At 49.0% G+C, this 18,566-nt stretch overlaps 2 protein-coding genes across 5 annotated transcripts; both read right to left on the bottom strand.

Annotated features, from left to right (window-relative positions):
* Positions 1–4,030: 4,030 nt before the first annotated feature.
* AURKAIP1 (aurora kinase A interacting protein 1) lies at positions 4,031–6,346 on the bottom strand. Of its 4 annotated transcripts, none has more exons than XM_068658767.1 (4): positions 6,222–6,346; positions 5,622–5,713; positions 4,685–5,133; positions 4,031–4,202 (listed from the first exon to the last, which is right to left on the bottom strand). In XM_068658767.1, the coding sequence occupies exons 2-4, from the start codon at positions 5,671–5,673 to the stop codon at positions 4,095–4,097; spliced, it is 609 nt and encodes a 202-aa protein (XP_068514868.1). In that variant the 5' UTR covers positions 5,674–5,713; positions 6,222–6,346; the 3' UTR covers positions 4,031–4,094. The 4 variants fall into 4 exon arrangements, with proteins under 4 accessions (XP_068514868.1, XP_068514871.1, XP_068514869.1 ...); XM_068658770.1 differs by lacking the exon at positions 6,222–6,346 and adding an exon at positions 6,067–6,214; XM_068658768.1 differs by lacking the exon at positions 6,222–6,346 and adding an exon at positions 6,056–6,213.
* Positions 6,347–7,226: 880 nt separating this feature from the next.
* LOC137843482 (C-signal-like) lies at positions 7,227–17,272 on the bottom strand. The gene is made up of 6 exons (XM_068658765.1): positions 17,001–17,272; positions 10,018–10,069; positions 9,511–9,698; positions 9,169–9,324; positions 8,198–8,308; positions 7,227–7,983 (listed from the first exon to the last, which is right to left on the bottom strand). The coding sequence occupies exons 1-6, from the start codon at positions 17,139–17,141 to the stop codon at positions 7,870–7,872; spliced, it is 762 nt and encodes a 253-aa protein (XP_068514866.1). The 5' UTR covers positions 17,142–17,272; the 3' UTR covers positions 7,227–7,869.
* Positions 17,273–18,566: the final 1,294 nt, after the last annotated feature.

Raw genomic sequence — 18,566 nt, 5'->3', positions numbered from 1 at the left:
GGCTACATTTGAGAGAAGGGAGCAAGTCTCATCATTTTATAGCTCTTACAAGTTTTGTGGGAATAAGCACAGCACAGGGAAGATGTGTTGGTGACCACGCAGTGAGCAAGACTACAAAACTCAGACTTATTTCAGGGAATTGCCACAAGTGCTGTATCAGAAGATGTTCTTAAATTCTCTGACTCACACAACTCCTTCTTTCAGTTCTCCTTTACAGGGAAAGACAAGCAAGAAGGGCCGCCTCCACAGGAAAGCCAGCACGCTGTTTGCTTAAAGCTAGCTCAGATGTCTACAACAGCTGCAGTTACTGAATTATTTTATTTTTTTTAAATCAGCGGGAATGGGAGAACCCAATCTTCAGAACCATTTCAGTTCTGCAAAGCTCAGGGCTGCAGGTGAAGCACAGAGTGCTGTTATTTTTGGAGGGCAGCTGAGCAGACTCGGCTGAAGTGAACCCAAAGCAGGATGTTTTCGCAGTCTGAGCAGAAATGCCAACAGCAGAACAGCATGAATGGTGAAAAGAAAAGAGGTAGTTTTACTTATCCACAGGTGCTGTTTGCAAGATCAGTGAGATTACTTCAGCCAGATTTTCAGCTAGAATAAACACGCGGGCTTTATTATCTTTGGAAGACAGGGACTGGGGTTCACACCCACTAAAACAGAGCTGGCCTCGTGTTTTGAAAAGGACCAGGTCAGTTACTGAAGCCAAGGTACATACATCAGTTTATCCTAGGTAATGTTTTGACAGTGTCCCATCGAACTTTGGTGTTAGCTCACCGGAGCGAAGACACTGCTCCTGCTCAGCAATAACCAGGCAACCTCAGGCGGTTAGGGAACAGCAGGAGCAAAGTGCTCTTCACTCCCTGAAAGGGGTTTTGTCTGTCAGATACCCATAAACATCGGGCTAGCAGGTCCCAGCCTGAATAATCAAGCCTCAACTGTGAAAACTGGCGTAATTCCGGTGCGCTCAGAAGGCTGAGCATGGTTAGATAAAAACCTCACTGCTTGCTATTCCTAACTTATACTGAATTCATTTGTGTGGATGAAAGAGCTGTTAATGTCCAGAAACATCTGAAAAACGTCAGGAGTTCATACTGATGCAACTGAACAATGCATTTTCCAGAGAAGGCTCCTTAAAATGTATTTAATTCCCACCCTAGTGAGAAACCTTACCATCCAGGTCAAGGAGACAACTAAAACCTAGAGTTTTCCAGTGCCCTTCATTTGCTCACACTACCAGGAGATGGCATTTCTGCCACGCATTTGTTGGAACCCTGCTAGCATCATCACGTTGCTGGGTTTTGGTTTTGCCCTTTCCAAAAGGGAGGATGTTGCCTGCTTAAATTTTCAGCCTGATGCTTTGACTGGCAAAAATAAAATTCAGAACTTTCGGCCCTGCTGAAACGAGCTGACTTCCTACGTTAGAGCCAACTCATCTCAGCACAGCCCCGACTGCTGTGATACAACTACCAAGCTGGACGTTGTGCTCAGCTAACTGAGCTCGCTGCCTGTCCTTAAGTGTATGCAATCCAAGAATTAGGGAGTGTAAGCACGAGTGTAATTGGTTTCATATTCCAATTTCAAGGGATCTGCCCAGACCAGTAACTGTCAGGCAGTTTCAAACATAAAATCACCATACCCACTGGGTATCTCCACTCTCTGTAATGCAGAGCACAAATTCCTCCAGCAACCTGCTGCTGACTTTCAAACACTTCCTCTCAGAACAGCAGAGTAATAAGGAGATGAAGGAGCCTTAAAACATGTTGACAATGGTAAGTCAAGTCTTTCCTGTTTAAGACCTTTTTTTTCTTTTTACCATAGCTACGTAGGCACATACATGTATACACTGGTAAGCGTGCAAGTAGGCACATATTTCATCAGCAACTCCTAACAAAGCTTTGTGAGCAGCATACTCTGCGCTACTGCTCCCCCTACAGAAAAAAAAGGTACAGCTTCCTCCTCTCTGACCCTCTCTGTTCAGTGAAATGAGAGTTGGAAATTGCATCCTGTGGTCACAGAGAGCTCAAGCACGCTGATACAACCCCGGTGTACAGTACCTGGTTAGTTCCACGTACAACAGGGTCTTTGCAGGATCTGCCACATGAAAATACAAATCCTGAGACGTGCTTTGACATCCTTCAGCAAAAGGGAAAACAGCATTTCTGTGATTAAGGCTGGCAATAAATCATGGGTGGAAGTTACAGACACTTTTCTAAACTACGCAGTAGCTCCAGACTTCTCTGCGTGGTTGCGTAATTACGTCTAATAGATATATAAAAGCAGTGGCTACACTTGGCAGACTACCATTTGGAGGACTGGACTATTACTTAGAGAGAATGCCATTTAATAAACTACTTAGAGGAGACTTGCAATTCACCACAGAAGCACCCTATTATAATATAATCATCACCATAGTTAACGAGCACCAGAAGATCATGCCCCAGCCTTTCTTGATGCACCTCTGAGCAGGGAATGTGTACTGGTATTTTAGAAACACTCTGCATATCTTACAAACCTGTAAGCCAGAACCAACACTCCATCTTCTTTGCCTGGGGAGTTTTGAAGGTGCACGGCTTTCTCCTCTTCCCTGAAATCCTGGCAGTAAGCTGAGAGTCCTACTGCTCTTGGTTAAAAGCAACTGCAGCCTATTTAAAGCACGAGGAGGAAGGAACATCTTTTTAAGTCTTTGATCAAAATCGCCTGCTGTTAACATATAGCTTGGAAAAAAAAATGTAAAAATCTGCTAGCCACATGTTTCTATAGGACTCCAGTACAGTTTTCAGAATGCCAGTAGTTTTCTAGCAAGATTAATCAATTTTTAAACATGCATGCCCCCTCTCCTTAAAATACCTACAGAAAGATCCAGCTGGCTTCTGCCAACAGTTGCTAAAGGAGTTTCAGAGGCTTTGATTTACTGCCATCTAGCGACAAGAACAGCAGAAAGCCCCAGAAATGTTCACTGTGTGCCATCTGTCCTTCCACGGTGAGATTAAACTTCACCTCATCGCAATAAATTCCATCGAACAGTTTTTCTTCCCTTTCAGTTTAGCCAAGTGTCCTGCTCCTAGCAGATAAAAGGGAATAAATTTTCAAGTTTGCTCCTCTGCATGCTGCAGGATGAAGAGCCCACGGAATTCATTTTTCCTTCCTTTCTCTCAGAGCCCAGTGCACTTCATCTAACCAGGGGCAGGGAAGAACTCAATCCGCAGAACACAAGTTAACTGTCCCAAAAAAAAACATCAAAAGCAGAATCCAACACAGAAGTAAGATATGAAGCCCCCTGACAGGGTTTAAAATAAACATCTATATTTTTTCCAGATTTCATGGCTCCTTTCAGACATGTCAAAACAGCTGATCACAACCGGGTTATCTCAGGTACAAAGCAGTTTTGGTAATTACTCAGTAACGAGCATTGAACTTTTACTGATAGCAATACCTGGATGTTCTGTTTGACAGGGGTCAGTCGTAGAAAAATAACTTTTTTTTTATTAGGGACTACAGAACAGAAAAAATAAATTTGCCTTTTAAGGATGCTCATGCAATGTCCGTAAAACACATGCACGCAGAGATATCGGGTAACTCTTTTGCAGAAATATTTTATGGGATTCTGATCCAACTCCCATTTCACTTACAAGCATCAGCCCTTCTTCAGCAAGCCTACGAAAGAATGCCACTTGAAAAGAATTTTTCAAACTGCTGGTGTCCTTTAGGACTACACTAACAATTAGAAGAGGTCTTTCACTTACTGCCTCTCCCACAACCGATTGTTTTTAACAGTGCACTACTCAGTCTAATCCTAAAGAGCAACTTCACAAATTCAGCTGTGGACTAAGGTATCTTTGCTCAGTACAGCTGGCAGCAGCAGCACTGGACTGCACACAGCGCTGCCAAGTCACCACACAAGGGTTCACACCATTCTCCTGGGGAGGAAAAGCACACTGCTGTCAGGTTTGCCGTTGGAAAACCATTCATCAAGACTCAAAGCAACCTCCTACTAATCCTAACGCACTCAGAAAAAGGTTAAAAGAAGTCTGCTTACTTATATATATGTATTTTTAATTACAATTACACGTGAAAACTCATTACAAGTGTTATTATCGCTTTGAACTTTTCAGAAATATCTTGGGTGTCTGCCATCCTGCTGGAGGATTTTTCAAACCGGCTCTTTTCCAGATGCGCTCCAAGTCTTTCTCAAATTTTACCTAAAACAGAGGAAGAAGAGAGAGAATGGTAACGGCTCAGATGCAGCACTCAAGTAATCAGTCATCGCCCAAGTGTCCCAAAGAGAACCTATGCGCAAAAATTAAATGCTTTTATCTAGGCAGCTGAGATTAAACCAGACTTCCTGATATAATACAACCACATAAATTAATCTTTCACACAAACGCAAAAGTTCTTCTCCCATTAGCCAGAGATATTTCTGAGTTATTCACACATCTGCTTACCAGCACGGAAATATTCTAAATTATAGATTTTGAGGACGTACAGGTAAAACACAAACCAGCAAATCAGAAAATGCTCCTGGACCAGTAAATACGGAATTAACTTAAGCTACATTTCTCGGAGCTGATGCCACTTCTCTACAATTCAATTCCACCTAAGAACATCATCCAATACCTGAACAGAAAGCAGTTTGAGAAGGGTGTTCATTTAAATTAAGATGTTTTCTTCAATCGAAGCTTACCTGACGTTTCTTCTTGCGACCTTCTTTTATCCTCCTCCGTATAAACTTCCTTCGCTTTAGCAGCTTTCTGAACTTGTGTCGATTCATTTTCCTTCTGCGAATTTCCAGCACGTTCTTGCACTGAACCGTGCTGCTGGGTGTTCCTTCCCCTTCCTCCACATCGGCTCCCTCAGCAGATGGGGGACAGTCATATTTCTGGAGAGGTTCATAGCCTGCTTCTTCCTGAGCATTAACGACTTCTGCTTTAGGAAGGGAGTACCTAACTGTCAGCCAGCTTTCTAAGGGGCTGATGGAGAGTTTTCTGGGGACCAGCATCTCTTCCAGTTCAGGGTCCAGTGCATGCCACCGCTGAGGCTGGGCTCCATTCTTATTAGAGGGCTGCGTGCTATAGTTCACAGATGTTGAATGATAGCAAAGAAATGAAGACACTGACCTTGGCAAAAGGTGGCCTTTGAGAGAAAAGAATTTCACTTAGGAGGCAGAACTTTCTAGAAACACTTCAACAAAAGCTCTGCCCAGCTCTAGATCTACCAGACAATTACAACCAAAATAACATAATAAAGGAAGCTACTTACAAACAAATAAATTCCCATCATAAAAGCAAGAAAGCACTCTTTAATTTGACTTAACTACATTACATCCACTAAAATTACACAGTACGATATTTTACCGTGTAGCGTTAAGTGCAATTCAGAACGGATGGGACCTGTTCTCTGTATTAAGCTTTTCTGCTGCCAAGAATCATCCTCCTAAGCTTAACAGAAGTCAAATGAGAGCTACACAACCCTGACAGAACAGGCACAGAAGCAGAAACACCACAACCCCTTGACTCAACCAACAGCCTCACCGCTCCTGCCCCACTTGCAGGAAAATAACTTTCTGGGAGACCAATTACCCCAAAAAACAACCAAAAAGCCAGTCTGCACAGCCCATTTACCTGCAACTCGGGAAGCCTTCAGTAACCTGGACGTCAGCTGGGATATTAACATTTTTTTTTCACTTCAGCCGCTCTGTCAGCCCCAGTAATGACTGCCAAAACAAGAACGTTTATTCAATGAAGCGAGCGTGTTTTCCTCACACTTTGAAAACTTAACTTTGAAAACTTAATTTCTTGACTAAAATTCTCAACTTTTTAAGTAAAATTTTGAAATTTAACCCCACAGCCCCAGCAGGTGAGCTGAGGCCCTCTGCGCACCCCCTGCTTTACCAACGCCTTGCTGGATTCTGCCGGAGGGCCCCGACCCCCAAGCACCCATATTGCCGATTTCCCGTGTTTTTAACCCAAACCCCTGCTATTTCAGCTTGCAAAAATCAGGCAACTCCAGCCCCGCTTCCACCTCAGCGCCGAGGCGTTGCTCCCACGGCACAAACCAGGAGCGCACCACAGGCGCCCGCTGCCCTGCGGCTGTGAGGAAGGGATCCGCAGCCCCCCGGGCAGCCTGCCCTCCACAGCCCCCGGGGCCGGGGCTCGGCTCACACCGGGCTCCACAGTACCGGGTCCCAGTCCCTGGTTCGGCCCCGGGCCGCCATCACTCACCATCCCCGCCCGCTGCCGCCTCGGAAGTTCCGGGGCCGGCCGCGGCAGCGCCCCCTGATGGCGCCCGCCGGGGGTTCGTGAGGGGATCCCAGGGAAATGGCGGCTGTGGGGCTTTAGAGGGAAAGTGAGCGTGTACTGGATGTCCAGGGCGCTCGGCTCCCGGAATAAAAAGCATTTGTGATGGTTCTGACCGAAGGCAGTTGCAAACAAGCACTCTCCTTCCCCTCAGTTGTCCCCTTCCCCTCAGTTGTCCCTTTCCCTCCAATTGTCCCCTTCCCCTCAGCCGTCCCCTCCTCACTGTCTCCTGCCCGCAGGAGGCACACCAGCTCCTCTTCTGAGGTTTGGTTCAAACTAAGCAGCAGCCTCCAAACTGAGCTGTTTGTGCTCACCATACAGTCACGCTCTGAGGGAAATCGGTGGCTTTCAGGTGAGGGGAGAGCATGGTGCTTTGCTCACCTGCCTGGGGATAGCACACCTTGCTAGAAATAGGTCAGAGCAGGACGTAACTATGAGCTGTTACAGGGAGGCTTTGTGTCCCTGTCACCACAGGGATGGGGAGATGAGGCCAGACACCTCTCCCCTACACACCCTGAGATGCATCTGAGGGTGGCTGCTGTCCAGGAATGGCCACGCCTGCCTCTCCCACTTACCTCGCTCTTGTTTGTCTTCTCTGGGCACAAGAACCTGCCATCTTGGCACAGCATGAAAGCACGTAATCAGCTGGCATGAAGGAGCGATGCTGAAGCCAATCCCAGACTTCAAAGAACTTGTTGCTTTCATCCCTACCTCAGCCAGAACACAGAGATCTTTTCACCAGCTGCTTTCGGGATTTCAGACCAGAATGAGGGGCTGCCTCAGTCTCAGGTGTGCTCCCCCACATTAAACCCATCTAGCCTGAAGGAGACAGCAATGGTTAGACTTTCTGCCTGAAAGCACAGATCTCTGGTCAGGGAAGAGAGACCTACATGCAGAGGAATTAACTGAAGTAGCTCAGTAAACAGGTAATCTGTTTAAACAAGACTTTATTGAAGACACTTCAGAAGTTTATATACAAAACCACATTCCCACCCCAATATCAGGATGTTAGTCACGCACTGGGAACAAAGCATGTGCCTGGTGCAAGCAGCCTGGAGATGCTTGGAAGCTGCTGAGGAGCTTACAGAGGTACCAAATTCACGTAGTTCAGGACTGGGCAATTTCAGCCTTGGCTCATTTAGGACTGGACGAAACCGGAGGACCTTTTCCAGAGACATGCCTCCAGCAAATTGAACATACTGGAATCCAATAGCCTGTAATGTCAGGTCAGGCCTGAGGGCAGATCAGTGACTTCTGCTGAGAGAGAGGCTCGCTATGGTTCTGGAAGCAAAGAGGAACCAACCCCTGGATTTAACTTGCAGTTTTTAAATCTATTTTAGGTGGTTCCAGGAGAGACCCATCGCTAAGAACACAGTAGCATTTGCAGGAAGCATTAAAACAGAGCAGTAGCAATACCAAGGAAGAGTCAAGCCTTTCCAAATACACCTAGAGAGAGGATGGATATCAGACTGGATGTTTCAACTAGCACATAAGAAAACCCTGGAGACAAAGACATTAGTGGCATAAGTTGAATAGTGACTGACATGCTGTTTCTGTAGTACACTGTGTACATCTACCATGGTAGAGTTTCCCCTTGCCAGTCCAGGAAGGAGCCATTATCTTTTTCACCAAGACGGTCCAGAACGGAGAGAATACTTGGGATAGTCTCTTGCACCTGCAAAGGAGCCTGGAAAGCAAATCAGGATTGATTTATTAATGAGAATACAATCAGAATACAATCAAATGCAGGTAAGAGTTACTAGGATCAAATCAGTTGTATTTCATGTTGCATAGTGTGCCTCTGCAACACATGGAAGTGTATACTGTACAGAAGGTTGTTGGTCAGGGTTTGGGACAACAAGGGAATCATGCTTTCATGTTTTCAGAGAGATGTCACTAACCATGTTTCCACCCATGTCTGTCTGAACCCAGCCTGGATGCAAAGAAATACAGAGAATTCCATCCGACTTCAAGTCTGCAGCAAGACACCTGGTGATCATGTTCAGTGCAGTCTAGAGGAGTGGAAACCATCTATTAGCACATACTGTTTACAAACCTTCAGTAAGACCTTAAGCCAAGCTAAGCACCTCCCTTCCACCAAGATGTCTCCTGAAAAATTGAGTGGCAGTAGCAGTCATGGTAACTTATCTGGACTTAGTGGGGCCTTCAACCTCAGAAATGTCTATAAGAGAAGCATTATGAAAGCTCTGTCATCATAAGCTTACTGCCCAAAGATGAAACTAAGTTATGATGGAAGATAAAGTAACATTTGAAAGTCCTAAGGAGCTGTGGAAAAATAATCTTGACATAAGGACTCTGTTTTTCTGCAACAATCACAACACAAACATTCAGCTTTTTACTTCTGATCAGGGAAAACAAGCATGTTAACAGCTTATGAGTAGGTGGTGTAGGAGAAACTGTACGTTTGATCTTGACAATTCATACAAACTCAGTCTCTGGATGTGACAAAACTAAAAACTCCACCCCTCACTAAACGTACAGGTCAGCACACCTTTTGTTTTGTTTTGTTTTTCCATGTCTGCTACCTTGCTTTGGATGGAGAGGTGCACAGAAAATAGGACACACATTTGATGGCATAGTTCTTCCCTGAACACCAAGTCCCTCTGAAATGAATCTGTACCCGTGTAGGGATAGAGCATGTGTGTAAGCTTGCTCTTAAGAAGCTGGCGTGCTTGCTCCAGATGTACCGTTTTCACAAGCCCCACTTCCACCCACATTAAGAACAAGAACAGCTCCTGTGTCAGCCTACCCAGGAAGTGCTGCACACCTCACATCATCTTAAGCACAGGGTGGCCCTTAACTCACAGACCTGCTCTCACCCAGCGAGCACAGCCCAGGGAATCATACAAACCTTTGCTATCCTGTAGGGGTAGACCTTGAGAAACATCTCATTTGCCTGGACAAGTTGCATGGAGGCAGCGAGAGAGGACATATTAATAATAGCAGCTCTGTGGCAGCCCATTCCTGTGCCCAGCTGGGCTGCCTTCCTCAGAAGGGGTAGAAAAGCCTGTAAAAACAAGAGGTTGTTTTAATTTGGTCATCTTGCTCTTGGCCTGTTCAAGGCAAGCCGGACTCTCGAGTTCTGCTCTGTGAAGAATTGCAGATAGACGGTCATTGCTGCATTACATGTCCAGCTCACTAGTGGCAGAGCTTCTACAGTACCATAGATGAAGCATTTCTCTCCGTTTCTTACCTTAGTGACCATCAGCTGGGCAACTGTATTGGTTTCATAAATGGTGAGCATCGTCTCTGCTGTGACTTCTTCCAAGGAAGCAAGCACGTTAATGCCCGCGTTGTTAATGAGGCAGTTCAGACCTTTGTCTCCCACAATTTCTTCCACTTCCTTGACTACTTTCTTGATGCTGTTTTCACAGACCACATCTGCACAGAGGAGCCAAGAACAGCTACAGTGAAGAGTGAGTAATGGTTCAAATGCTGTCTAGCACTATACAGCACATGCTAAACCAAAGTTAAGACAGTCTGAATGGGGACATTCAGGCAGCACACAGAGATGGAGACTACACGCAGAAAATTTACACAGATTATGTTTCCCCAGCGTTATCTCAAGATGAAGGTGAAGTTATTGATCTTTTCAGCTGCTGGAGGTCATGCACAGCTACAGATCATGCAGGAGAGCAGTGCTTTAAGATGCACTCACCTGACCTGGTTGAACATACTTCTACTTAAGCCCTTTACTCACCCAGTTGGAGGAGCCTGATGTTGCTGTATTGCTTGCTAAGCTGCTGGAGCTCCTAGGAAGAAAAAAGTATTTGTGTTAGCTTCTCTGTGTGTATGTCCACAGCTGTTACATAAAATAGCTTGAGTTCTGCACCTCCAGAACTGTAACTGCCATTTAATTTCATAACTGGACTGAAGGCAGTGGCTCTGTTTTGCTTTCCAACCTGCTGAGCGGCTTTCCTAAGAGCAAGATCAACTGCTGCAAGAACCTGGACTCTTCACCTGCTTGGTGAAGACGCCTGCATGCTAAATTACATTCAGTTTCCAGCATGTCTCAAATGCATCTCATCAAGAGGGTACGTTTGCAGCCTAACCAAAGGTCTTCAATCGAGTGGTTACCGCTGCCAGTTCCAGAGTAAATCCGGTGCTCAGGCCGTGTGCCAAGCCAGTAATTCCCCACTTCTGCTAAGAGGAGCGTAATTCTCCTGGAGTTCAGCTGGTGCTGGGCATCACTTCAGGGCAATGGGAATTATTTAAAAAAAGCCATTTGGCACCGCTGTTTACAGGAAGAGTTTTCTAGCAATTTTCCCATTGAAATTCTGTTTCCCAGCACCCTCTTTAGCTTCAGCTCTCGTAACTGAAGGTAAAGCACAAAAGAAATTGGTTATGCACACAGCAACTGCCCAGGAGAACTATGCTCTTCTGCTTGATATTAATAATTCAGTCACTGCCTACTGCCTCTCAGTAGCAGAGCAAGCCATAGGGGAATGACCAGCATTCCTGGAGAAAATTGGTACTTTACTAGTGTTGCTTCTGGACAAGGCATGTGCAAACTGGATTTTATAGGCCAGGCTGGAATACTTGGGTTTCTGTGCCATATAGCCAAGTGGGAAGCGTGGCCAGATGTAACAGATGGACTCCATGCTCCCAGCTGTGTTTAGGAGACGGAGCAGCCATGGCCAAACGCTCCAGCTCGAGCAAATCCACTTTTTTAGGAGCCCTTCTGGAACAGGGCTCAGGAGGGCCAGTTTTCAAAGAGCACTTCTTTGCCACTTGGAGATGCTCGGGGACTCCATGTCCTCTGGTCATGTTACAGCACATCACAGCTTTTATCTCGGCTTCGTGCTCTCTTCATTCCCCCCAGGCTTGTTTAGAAAACTTGTCCTCCCTCCGCAGCCAGCCTACGGCTGCAGTTAGGGGAGAGGGAAGGAAGAGGAACAAGTCAGGAACAAAACCAGAGGATATTCCAATCCTTGCATCCTCATGGGGCACGTTTCCACAGCTGAGAGGCCCAGGACACACCATCTGGCTTATTGATAGGCATGCGACAGTTTTGCCACGCCAAGGTCTGCAATAATTACGTGGCTTTGGACTGCCTACTGGACTTTAGTTTGACAGCATCAACTAATGATAAACTCCAGAAGTGTTCTGGCTTCCAGGACTCGTTCATTTACTTGCAGCTGGTTTGCTTCACTGTCAGATGGAAACAAGCTACTAACTGCGGGGCAGAGGATAAACTTCCTCCGCTGAAAGGCCCCAGAAGATGTTTTGTACGGTGAAAGCAACTGAGAGGCTTCTGCAGTGAGTAAACCGTCTTCACTTAAGAGCTCCAAACACTGCAGCATTATGAATTCTCCAAAGCATAAACATTGTAATTGTTGCATGCAAATCAGGCTTAAAATGCAATCGTTTTGCCATTTAGTTAATTACTTTGTTAACTACCGACTCCCACTTCAGCGGTTTAAGTTTCGCAGAAGCAGCTTCCAGGCACAAAGCTAACTCAGACGCTCCGGTCTGCAAGAAGTACAGCGTGCTGCCTCACCTGATGTGAGCAGGAGCTGAGAAATCCAGTCAGGAAACCTAAAACTCCCAGGAAAGCCTATTCCTTTCCCTGCTGTACCTGGAAGAAAGGCGCAGGGAGGAGGACAACCCCACGCCAGCTCCAATCTGTTACAGCCCTTCCAAACCACCAGCCACGCGTGCTGCTTCTCCTCTTCCCCCACCCCAAGGAGTTTTGATTTAAGAGATCAAAAAACTGTGTCCAGAGCACTCTGAAAATTCTTCTGCAGTGCGTGCAGGTACCCGTTACTGACTTCCCACCGAGGGGATAAGCTTTTACAAAGCTCACTGTGGTCAGCTATCAAATACCTTCTTTTCCCCCCATTAAAAACAAACAAGCAAAGAAAAAAAAAACAGCAAAGGCGTCTGCAAGAGTTGCAGGTTAAGCCCCAGGGAAGGCAGGGTCTCAGAGCACAGCCTCGCAGAACCATACAACCCAGAAGGGCAATGCCCCACGTGCACCTTGCATTTGATATGTCAGGTTGTGCAGTTGTGTTTAGAGCCAGCGGGTGCAGCCCTCACATCCCAGGTGAAGTCTCTTTCAGTTACCGTGCTGCGAGAGCTGATTTCAAACAACCAAGCTGACAAACAAAGCACTCGACGCCACCCCCAGCCCCGCGTTTAGCCTCGTAGCTCTCGCAGTGTTCAGTACCTGAATAGTTACCCATGGGAATCAACTCTCAGGGATTCCAAGAAAAATTCAAACCGTGATTAACATCTGTTGTTTCCTGCTTGCTGATTTTAATTACGATTAACAAAGAGTCAGCCCACTCCAATTTAAACAAGGTCCTCTGGCACTCCAGGCTCCAGATACGGATTCATCAGTGTGCAGACTGCTAGATTTCAATCAGGATGTTTTGTTGCCTTTGTCATTCAGCAGGATTTACTTTGCCTCCTTTATGAAAGCATTATTTACTTCAGTTACAACTCTTGGAAAGAGCCCGGCCACGCTCGACCAGTTGGGAGCAATGAAGCCAGCCCAGGACAGCCTGCAGGGAGCTTTGTGGTCCCGTCACAAAGGTGCTCAGAGTAGAGGGTACAGAGGGTGCTCAGGTGTTTTGTCACTCCAGACAGAGCCAAAGAGGATCGTATTTGCCCCGTCCCTGTGAGCCAGGCTATCCAGTATCACATTGTGCAGCCAGCTCCCTGCCTGATTATGGAAGAATTCACACCAAGCTGCTGCAGACTGCCCCGAATCCACGGTAAGGCTGTAGGAAGAAGCGCAAACCGCTGCCATAAGCCAAAATTAGAAGGGCTTTAAGAACACCCCCTTTGCCTGATATAGCAGATCTGCCTTGCTCCAGAGATTGCTCAGCTGCTCTTCCCAATAGCAGACCACATGGCTAAAACATGCAGCAGAGAAAAAAAAAAAAACTGACCGAGCCGGTGTGCAGAAGCTCTTCAGCGAGCTCTGTGCCTGACAAGGGAACAGCCGCAGCACTGGCAGTGACACCACCTCCTGCTTCAGAGGAAGGGAAGCAGCACATTAAGCCCTGGCCGTCCTCCAGGGCCCGGCAGAGGACTCTGGAGCGGTGAGGAACCGTGTCCTTGTTCACCTGGGAGCACGCCTGGGCTGCGGGATGGCAGGAGGAACACGAGGTGCTCCTGTCCCGAGGTCCCAGGCTCAGCTGCAGCCCTGCTGAGGGCAGGGAGCACCGCCAGGAGTCACACCATGGATGTGGACCCCTTCAGCTACCTCGCTTCCCTCAAAAGCCATTTATTCCTTCCATGCCTCACCAGGGCAGAGGGGGACAACAGAGGCCACACCGTCATTCGGTGTCTTGGGCTTTGGGTCAGAGCTTTCAGACTTTTTTGGGGAAGCAGGATGGAAGAAAGAGCAAGAAAAAAAAAAAAGGGTTGGAGAATTACAGATAGGTCCATGATCCTATATGGGGTGCTTATTAATAACTGCGCCGGGTTTTTGTCCAGATGGAGCGCAAAGACAGGACACGGGGATCATTTTGCAAGAGATTTCTCGCTGCTTCCACTCTCAGTACTGGAACAGCCCAAATAAAAGCAGATCAGAATCAAAGCTGGGCTGAAGGAGGCTAGTACGGGACTTTTCAGGGAGGGGCGGTGGTTATCTAGATGCGCCTGCAGGCCTGCTGCGCCTTATCGTGTGATCTGAAGCCCATTTGTTAGGCAAATGTTCTGCGGAGGCCACCTAGGAGTTATTCAGCCCAAGAGCTCGACTTGTTACAGCTCCTGCCAGCAGACTCACATGCAAAAGTCTGCAGCTGTTGAGTATTATCCCAGGGTTAGCAAGTTACGGGAGGCACGCTGCCTGCTGTAGTACGCGGAGGAGAGCAAAGTCAGACTCTTCTCCGGCATCTCTTCCTACACTCAGGTCCCTGGGGGCTCCCGTCTGCTTGGAGCACTCCACTGGATGACGGCACACGCGCTGCTCCGAGGCTCTCCGGGCAGCTACTGGGGGTTTGCTGCTGATTTGCGTCCCCAAGACGTGCACCGAGTTTGCCAGGAATTAAGCGTGCTTAATCACTTTTCCTCTAAAAATCGGGAGATTATTTTTAAGAGGCTTATTTAAGTTTTTTTCCAGCCCTTCCCTCCGTCCCCCTCCCTGCGTCCTGCAAGAGGGGAATCTTATTCTACCAAACCAGAGGAGAGCAGAATTGAAGAGAACTGCCCAAAGCTGCCGTTCCCTGAGTTCATCCTCTGATCTGGGACAGAGAGCAGTGCATATACTAAGCAGGATTTTTCATACAGTCACTTAGCCCACGGAGAAGTGGGAAAAAACAAAATTTGACAGCCTGAATCACTGTCAAAAGGCAGAGCAGGCACTGACAGCTCAGGTGTGCAGAGAAAGAAGAAGGCACCCAACTTTACTGCACGGGCAGCAAACAGATCAGGAGGGGGCAAAGCCCATTGCACATGCACTGAGGATTTCAGCGGAGAGCCAGTGAAGGCAAAAAGCTTTATCTGGAAAAAAATATGAAAAAGAAGGTGCTGAACCTTTACCTTTTCTTACTATACCACACTCAAGCAACATTGCCAAAGTGGCTCCAGGCTTTGAGAAGGTCGGCGGAGCCTGGTGCTGAGGCTCCCACTGCAGAGGCTGCAGCACATCCGTGCTCGCCCCGCGTTAGAGGGACTAGTGGCACGGTGGGGGCACACCTCCGAAGGTCAGCAGGTTTTGTGCCAGCTTTGTGCGCTGCAGATGAGACAGATAAGGGCAGTGAGCCTGCAATACCTTCAGTAAAGATTTCCCTTCCTTGTGGAGCTTCCAAACCCATCTGTTAGAAATATGCTTTCAGCTGGCTGCAGAGGTTTCCATTGATGTCCTGCCAAAGCACAGCACATGGCCTAGAGGTCCTTACAAAGAACAAAAACCCACCCCGAGCCCCCAAGGACAACCCTTGCTCCAAAAAAACAAAACAACCAAAAAAGCTTACGATGCACCCGTGTGGCCTGCAGGATCACCACTTGGGGTTACTGGAATGTGGCCCCAGGCCAGCTTCCTGCCTCCGTGAGAGGCCAGCACTTTCCAGGTTTCTCCTGCTGCAAGCAAGAAGTCACCCAGACCCTCCCCAGGCACTCCAGGAAGAACTATTTGAAGACTATTTTGTCCTTCTGTGCAGGTCTAGCAGCCTTCCTGCTCAAGGTTTTTTACGTACTGGCAATGCCAAAAAATAAAAAAAGCATTGTAGAAACTTGCATTAAGATATTATCTGTGTAATACTTCCTAGGAAGCTCTTCCTCTTGAAGGAGCTGTTGAGGTTTTCCACCTAATTGATGCAAGATCATTCGAAGGGGAAATCAGTGCTGGACACGAGGGGCAATAAGGGAATGAGATCCTCCCCCAGCACCAGCTAAAGCAGCTTTAGAACAAACACCCGAAGGAGATTTCTATCTCCCAGCAGGTCACACGTCCCTGCTAGCTTCCCCTACCGCAACTGCACCTCGCCGTTGTGCAATCACCGATAGGAAACACGGCTGGGACAAACGCCAGCCCTTGTAAAAGGAGATAAAAGCAAACAGCGTGAGCCAGTACTCGGCCGGGAGCTCGAGTAGTGGAAAGGCAGCCTGCTGGACCTTTTGGGGGCAGTTCCATTCAGGAATGCCCAAACTGTGCCTTTGTGCTGCAGGGGCTGTCCTGGCAGCAAGGAACAAGACCAAGACCTCTTCCTTCGGTTTCGTACGTGCCCGCAGAGCAGCACGATGCTGCCGGGGGGCCGAGTGGGCAGCCCGTGGGCCCTACCTGCCCAGCTCTGTGCTAGCAGCCTTGAACGGGAGCCTCTGCACCTGCTGCTGAAGTTTTTGGGCAGCAAAGCTGTAAAATTGGTACGTGGTGCTTAGTGCTGGCGTGGTGGGATCACGGTTTGCACTGAGAAAAACCCACAGCAAGGCTCTGGGACTCGCCTCTCCCAGGGCAGCCTGGTACCCTGCGGAAGCAGAGCTTTTGGGATCAATTCTGCCAAATTCCTGCAGCAACGCACAAGGGGGCTGAGAGGGGCAGAGCTGACAGCTCAGATCCTTGCAGCTCCGGAGCACTTGAGCACTCCCAGGAAGGGAAGATGCCGATACCTGCGTGCCCCAGCACTGAATGGGGAGAGCCAAGACCAGGCTGGAGACGCAACAGCGCGAGCAGACCAAAACCCCTCGTTATCCTCTTGTCCCCGAAGGTTTGGGGAGCGCTTTTTATTTGTTTGACATTCGCGTGTAACAGCTTAGGGATGGGGAAAGGGAGGAGGAGTCCCGACACATCGCTGCCTTCTGTGGCGAGAGGAAGGCTGGCTGAAAGGAGCGCGAGTGAATCTGCCGGCAGCACGGAGCAGAATTGAACCCACCTCGGGCAGGAGGCGCTGCTCCCTACCTGGCCGGGAAGGGCACCGCCAAAAAGAGCGCGTGAAGCCATCAATTTGGGCTTCTTCGGTTGTTGCGAGTCCAGCAGGGAAAGGGGAAGGGCAGGCAGAAGAGGCAAGGGGAGCTGCAGCGATTTGCGGGCTCCTGGGGGCTGCAGGTCCCCCCCGAGGCTGGGGCTGCAAACCCAGCGCAGGGCGAGATGCTGCAGCTGCGGGAACCCCCGGGGGGGTCCCAGCTCCCTTGAGCTCCCCTCGGGAGCCTTGCGACGGCTCCGCGACCCCAACCCCGGCTCCTTTCACAGCCCGGGCTCCTGGCTGTGATCCCCATCCTCCCCCTGCCGCTTACCTGCGCCTTCTCGGGGTAGCGGCAGGTCGCGAAAACCAACTCGGGGCAGGGGCTGGAGGCTGCGAGCCCCCGCACCAGCCCCAGCCCGATGCCCCGGCTGCAGCCGGTGATGAGCACGGAGCGGCAGCGGGGCTGGGCCATGCTGGCACGGCTCGGCACGGCTTTTAGCACGGCTCTCTCTGCTCTCACCGCGGCTCCACGCGGTTCTTAACCTGCGCGGAGCGGAGCCGGCACCACCGCCCCGATCCCGCCCCCGCCCGGCCCGGCCCGGAGCCTCCTCCCTCCCCGCAGCCCCCCCCGGGAGGCGGCTCGGCCGGGTGCTGCCGCCCCGGGCTCTCTTTATTTCCTTCGTCGGAGGCTCGGGGCGCTTTTAGAAAGCCTTGGGTTAGTTGTGGTGGGCGGCAGGGACATCCCCTCGCCGTACGCTTAGGAAACTACAGCGCAAAGCTTGGGGAATCTGTGCGGATTTCGTGGAAAAGCCCCCCCAAAAAAAGCCGCTGAGCCAGCCCGGTTTCCTTAATGAGGGGAAACAACTGCAGTAGATGTAAACACACAGGGTCTGCAGAGCTGAAAACACCCATTGCTGCTGGGGAGCTCAAAAGAAAACCAGAAACGCATCACACTACAAGGCTGAGAGGAAGACTACGGGATACTTGCAGCGATTTCTCCTATCTCAGCCCATCAGACACATGCACAAAGCACTGACTACAAGCCAAACTGCCCAGCGATGCGGCTTCTGGCTCGGTGGTTCTGTTATCTTCGTGCAGAAGTCGTGGTTGTGATGCTTATTTCTGGTGTCTGGTGCACAGAGCAGTCCCCAGGCTGCTCCTTTCCTCCAGGACAGGGAGTTCTGAGGTCCCAAGCGTTCAGGAGGAAGTGGAGTCCAAGGTTTAGCGGACACAAAGTGTTTGTCCATTGCAAAAGCTTTAAATGCAAAGCATGTTGTGGTTAATTACGCTACACGGCCTTTTTATGGCATCGTAAACACGCACAGTGCTTTGCAAACAAACCGTCAGGGCAGTACCCGCCGTAAATTGCTCTAGGTCTGAGAACAGCCAGCAAAAGCAGCAGGCAGAACTGGCTCCCCTTCGCTGCTGGGGAACAGAGGTGAAATGACTTGCCTCGAGGCCGCTGAGCCACAGGTCAGGGGACAACACCCAGAAATTGCACTTCCACGAGGGCTGACTCACGCCAGAGGGGCACGGCCACCTCGCTTTCCAGAGTTTCTGCTCATTTGCAGTCGCAGACACGCAGCCGAGCCTCGGTGTGAAAGTCAGAGCAGCCCCGCTCAGCCCTGCGGGGAGATGCTGGCACGCAGCAGCTGGGAACCACGTCCATCCCGACCATACGGGGGGCAAGGTTGGGGTGCTCGGCTGGGATTTGGAGAATCGGCGCTCAGCCCTGCACAAACTGCAAGCGTTCATCCACACGCACACAAATCAAAAGCTCTGGTAACATCAAGGGGCTCCTGAGCATCAAAATACATCCAATTGTTGCCCTGTCACATAAAAATTAATGAAAATTAAATTAGTAAAAATGAATGCACGGATCCATCACCCTTCGTTT

Source organism: Anas acuta, chromosome 22, assembly GCF_963932015.1.
Source record: "Anas acuta chromosome 22, bAnaAcu1.1, whole genome shotgun sequence".
NCBI lineage: Eukaryota > Metazoa > Chordata > Aves > Anseriformes > Anatidae > Anas > Anas acuta.
The sequence above is the reverse complement of the archived record's forward strand: the minus strand, read 5'-3'. Positions and strand labels throughout refer to the sequence as shown.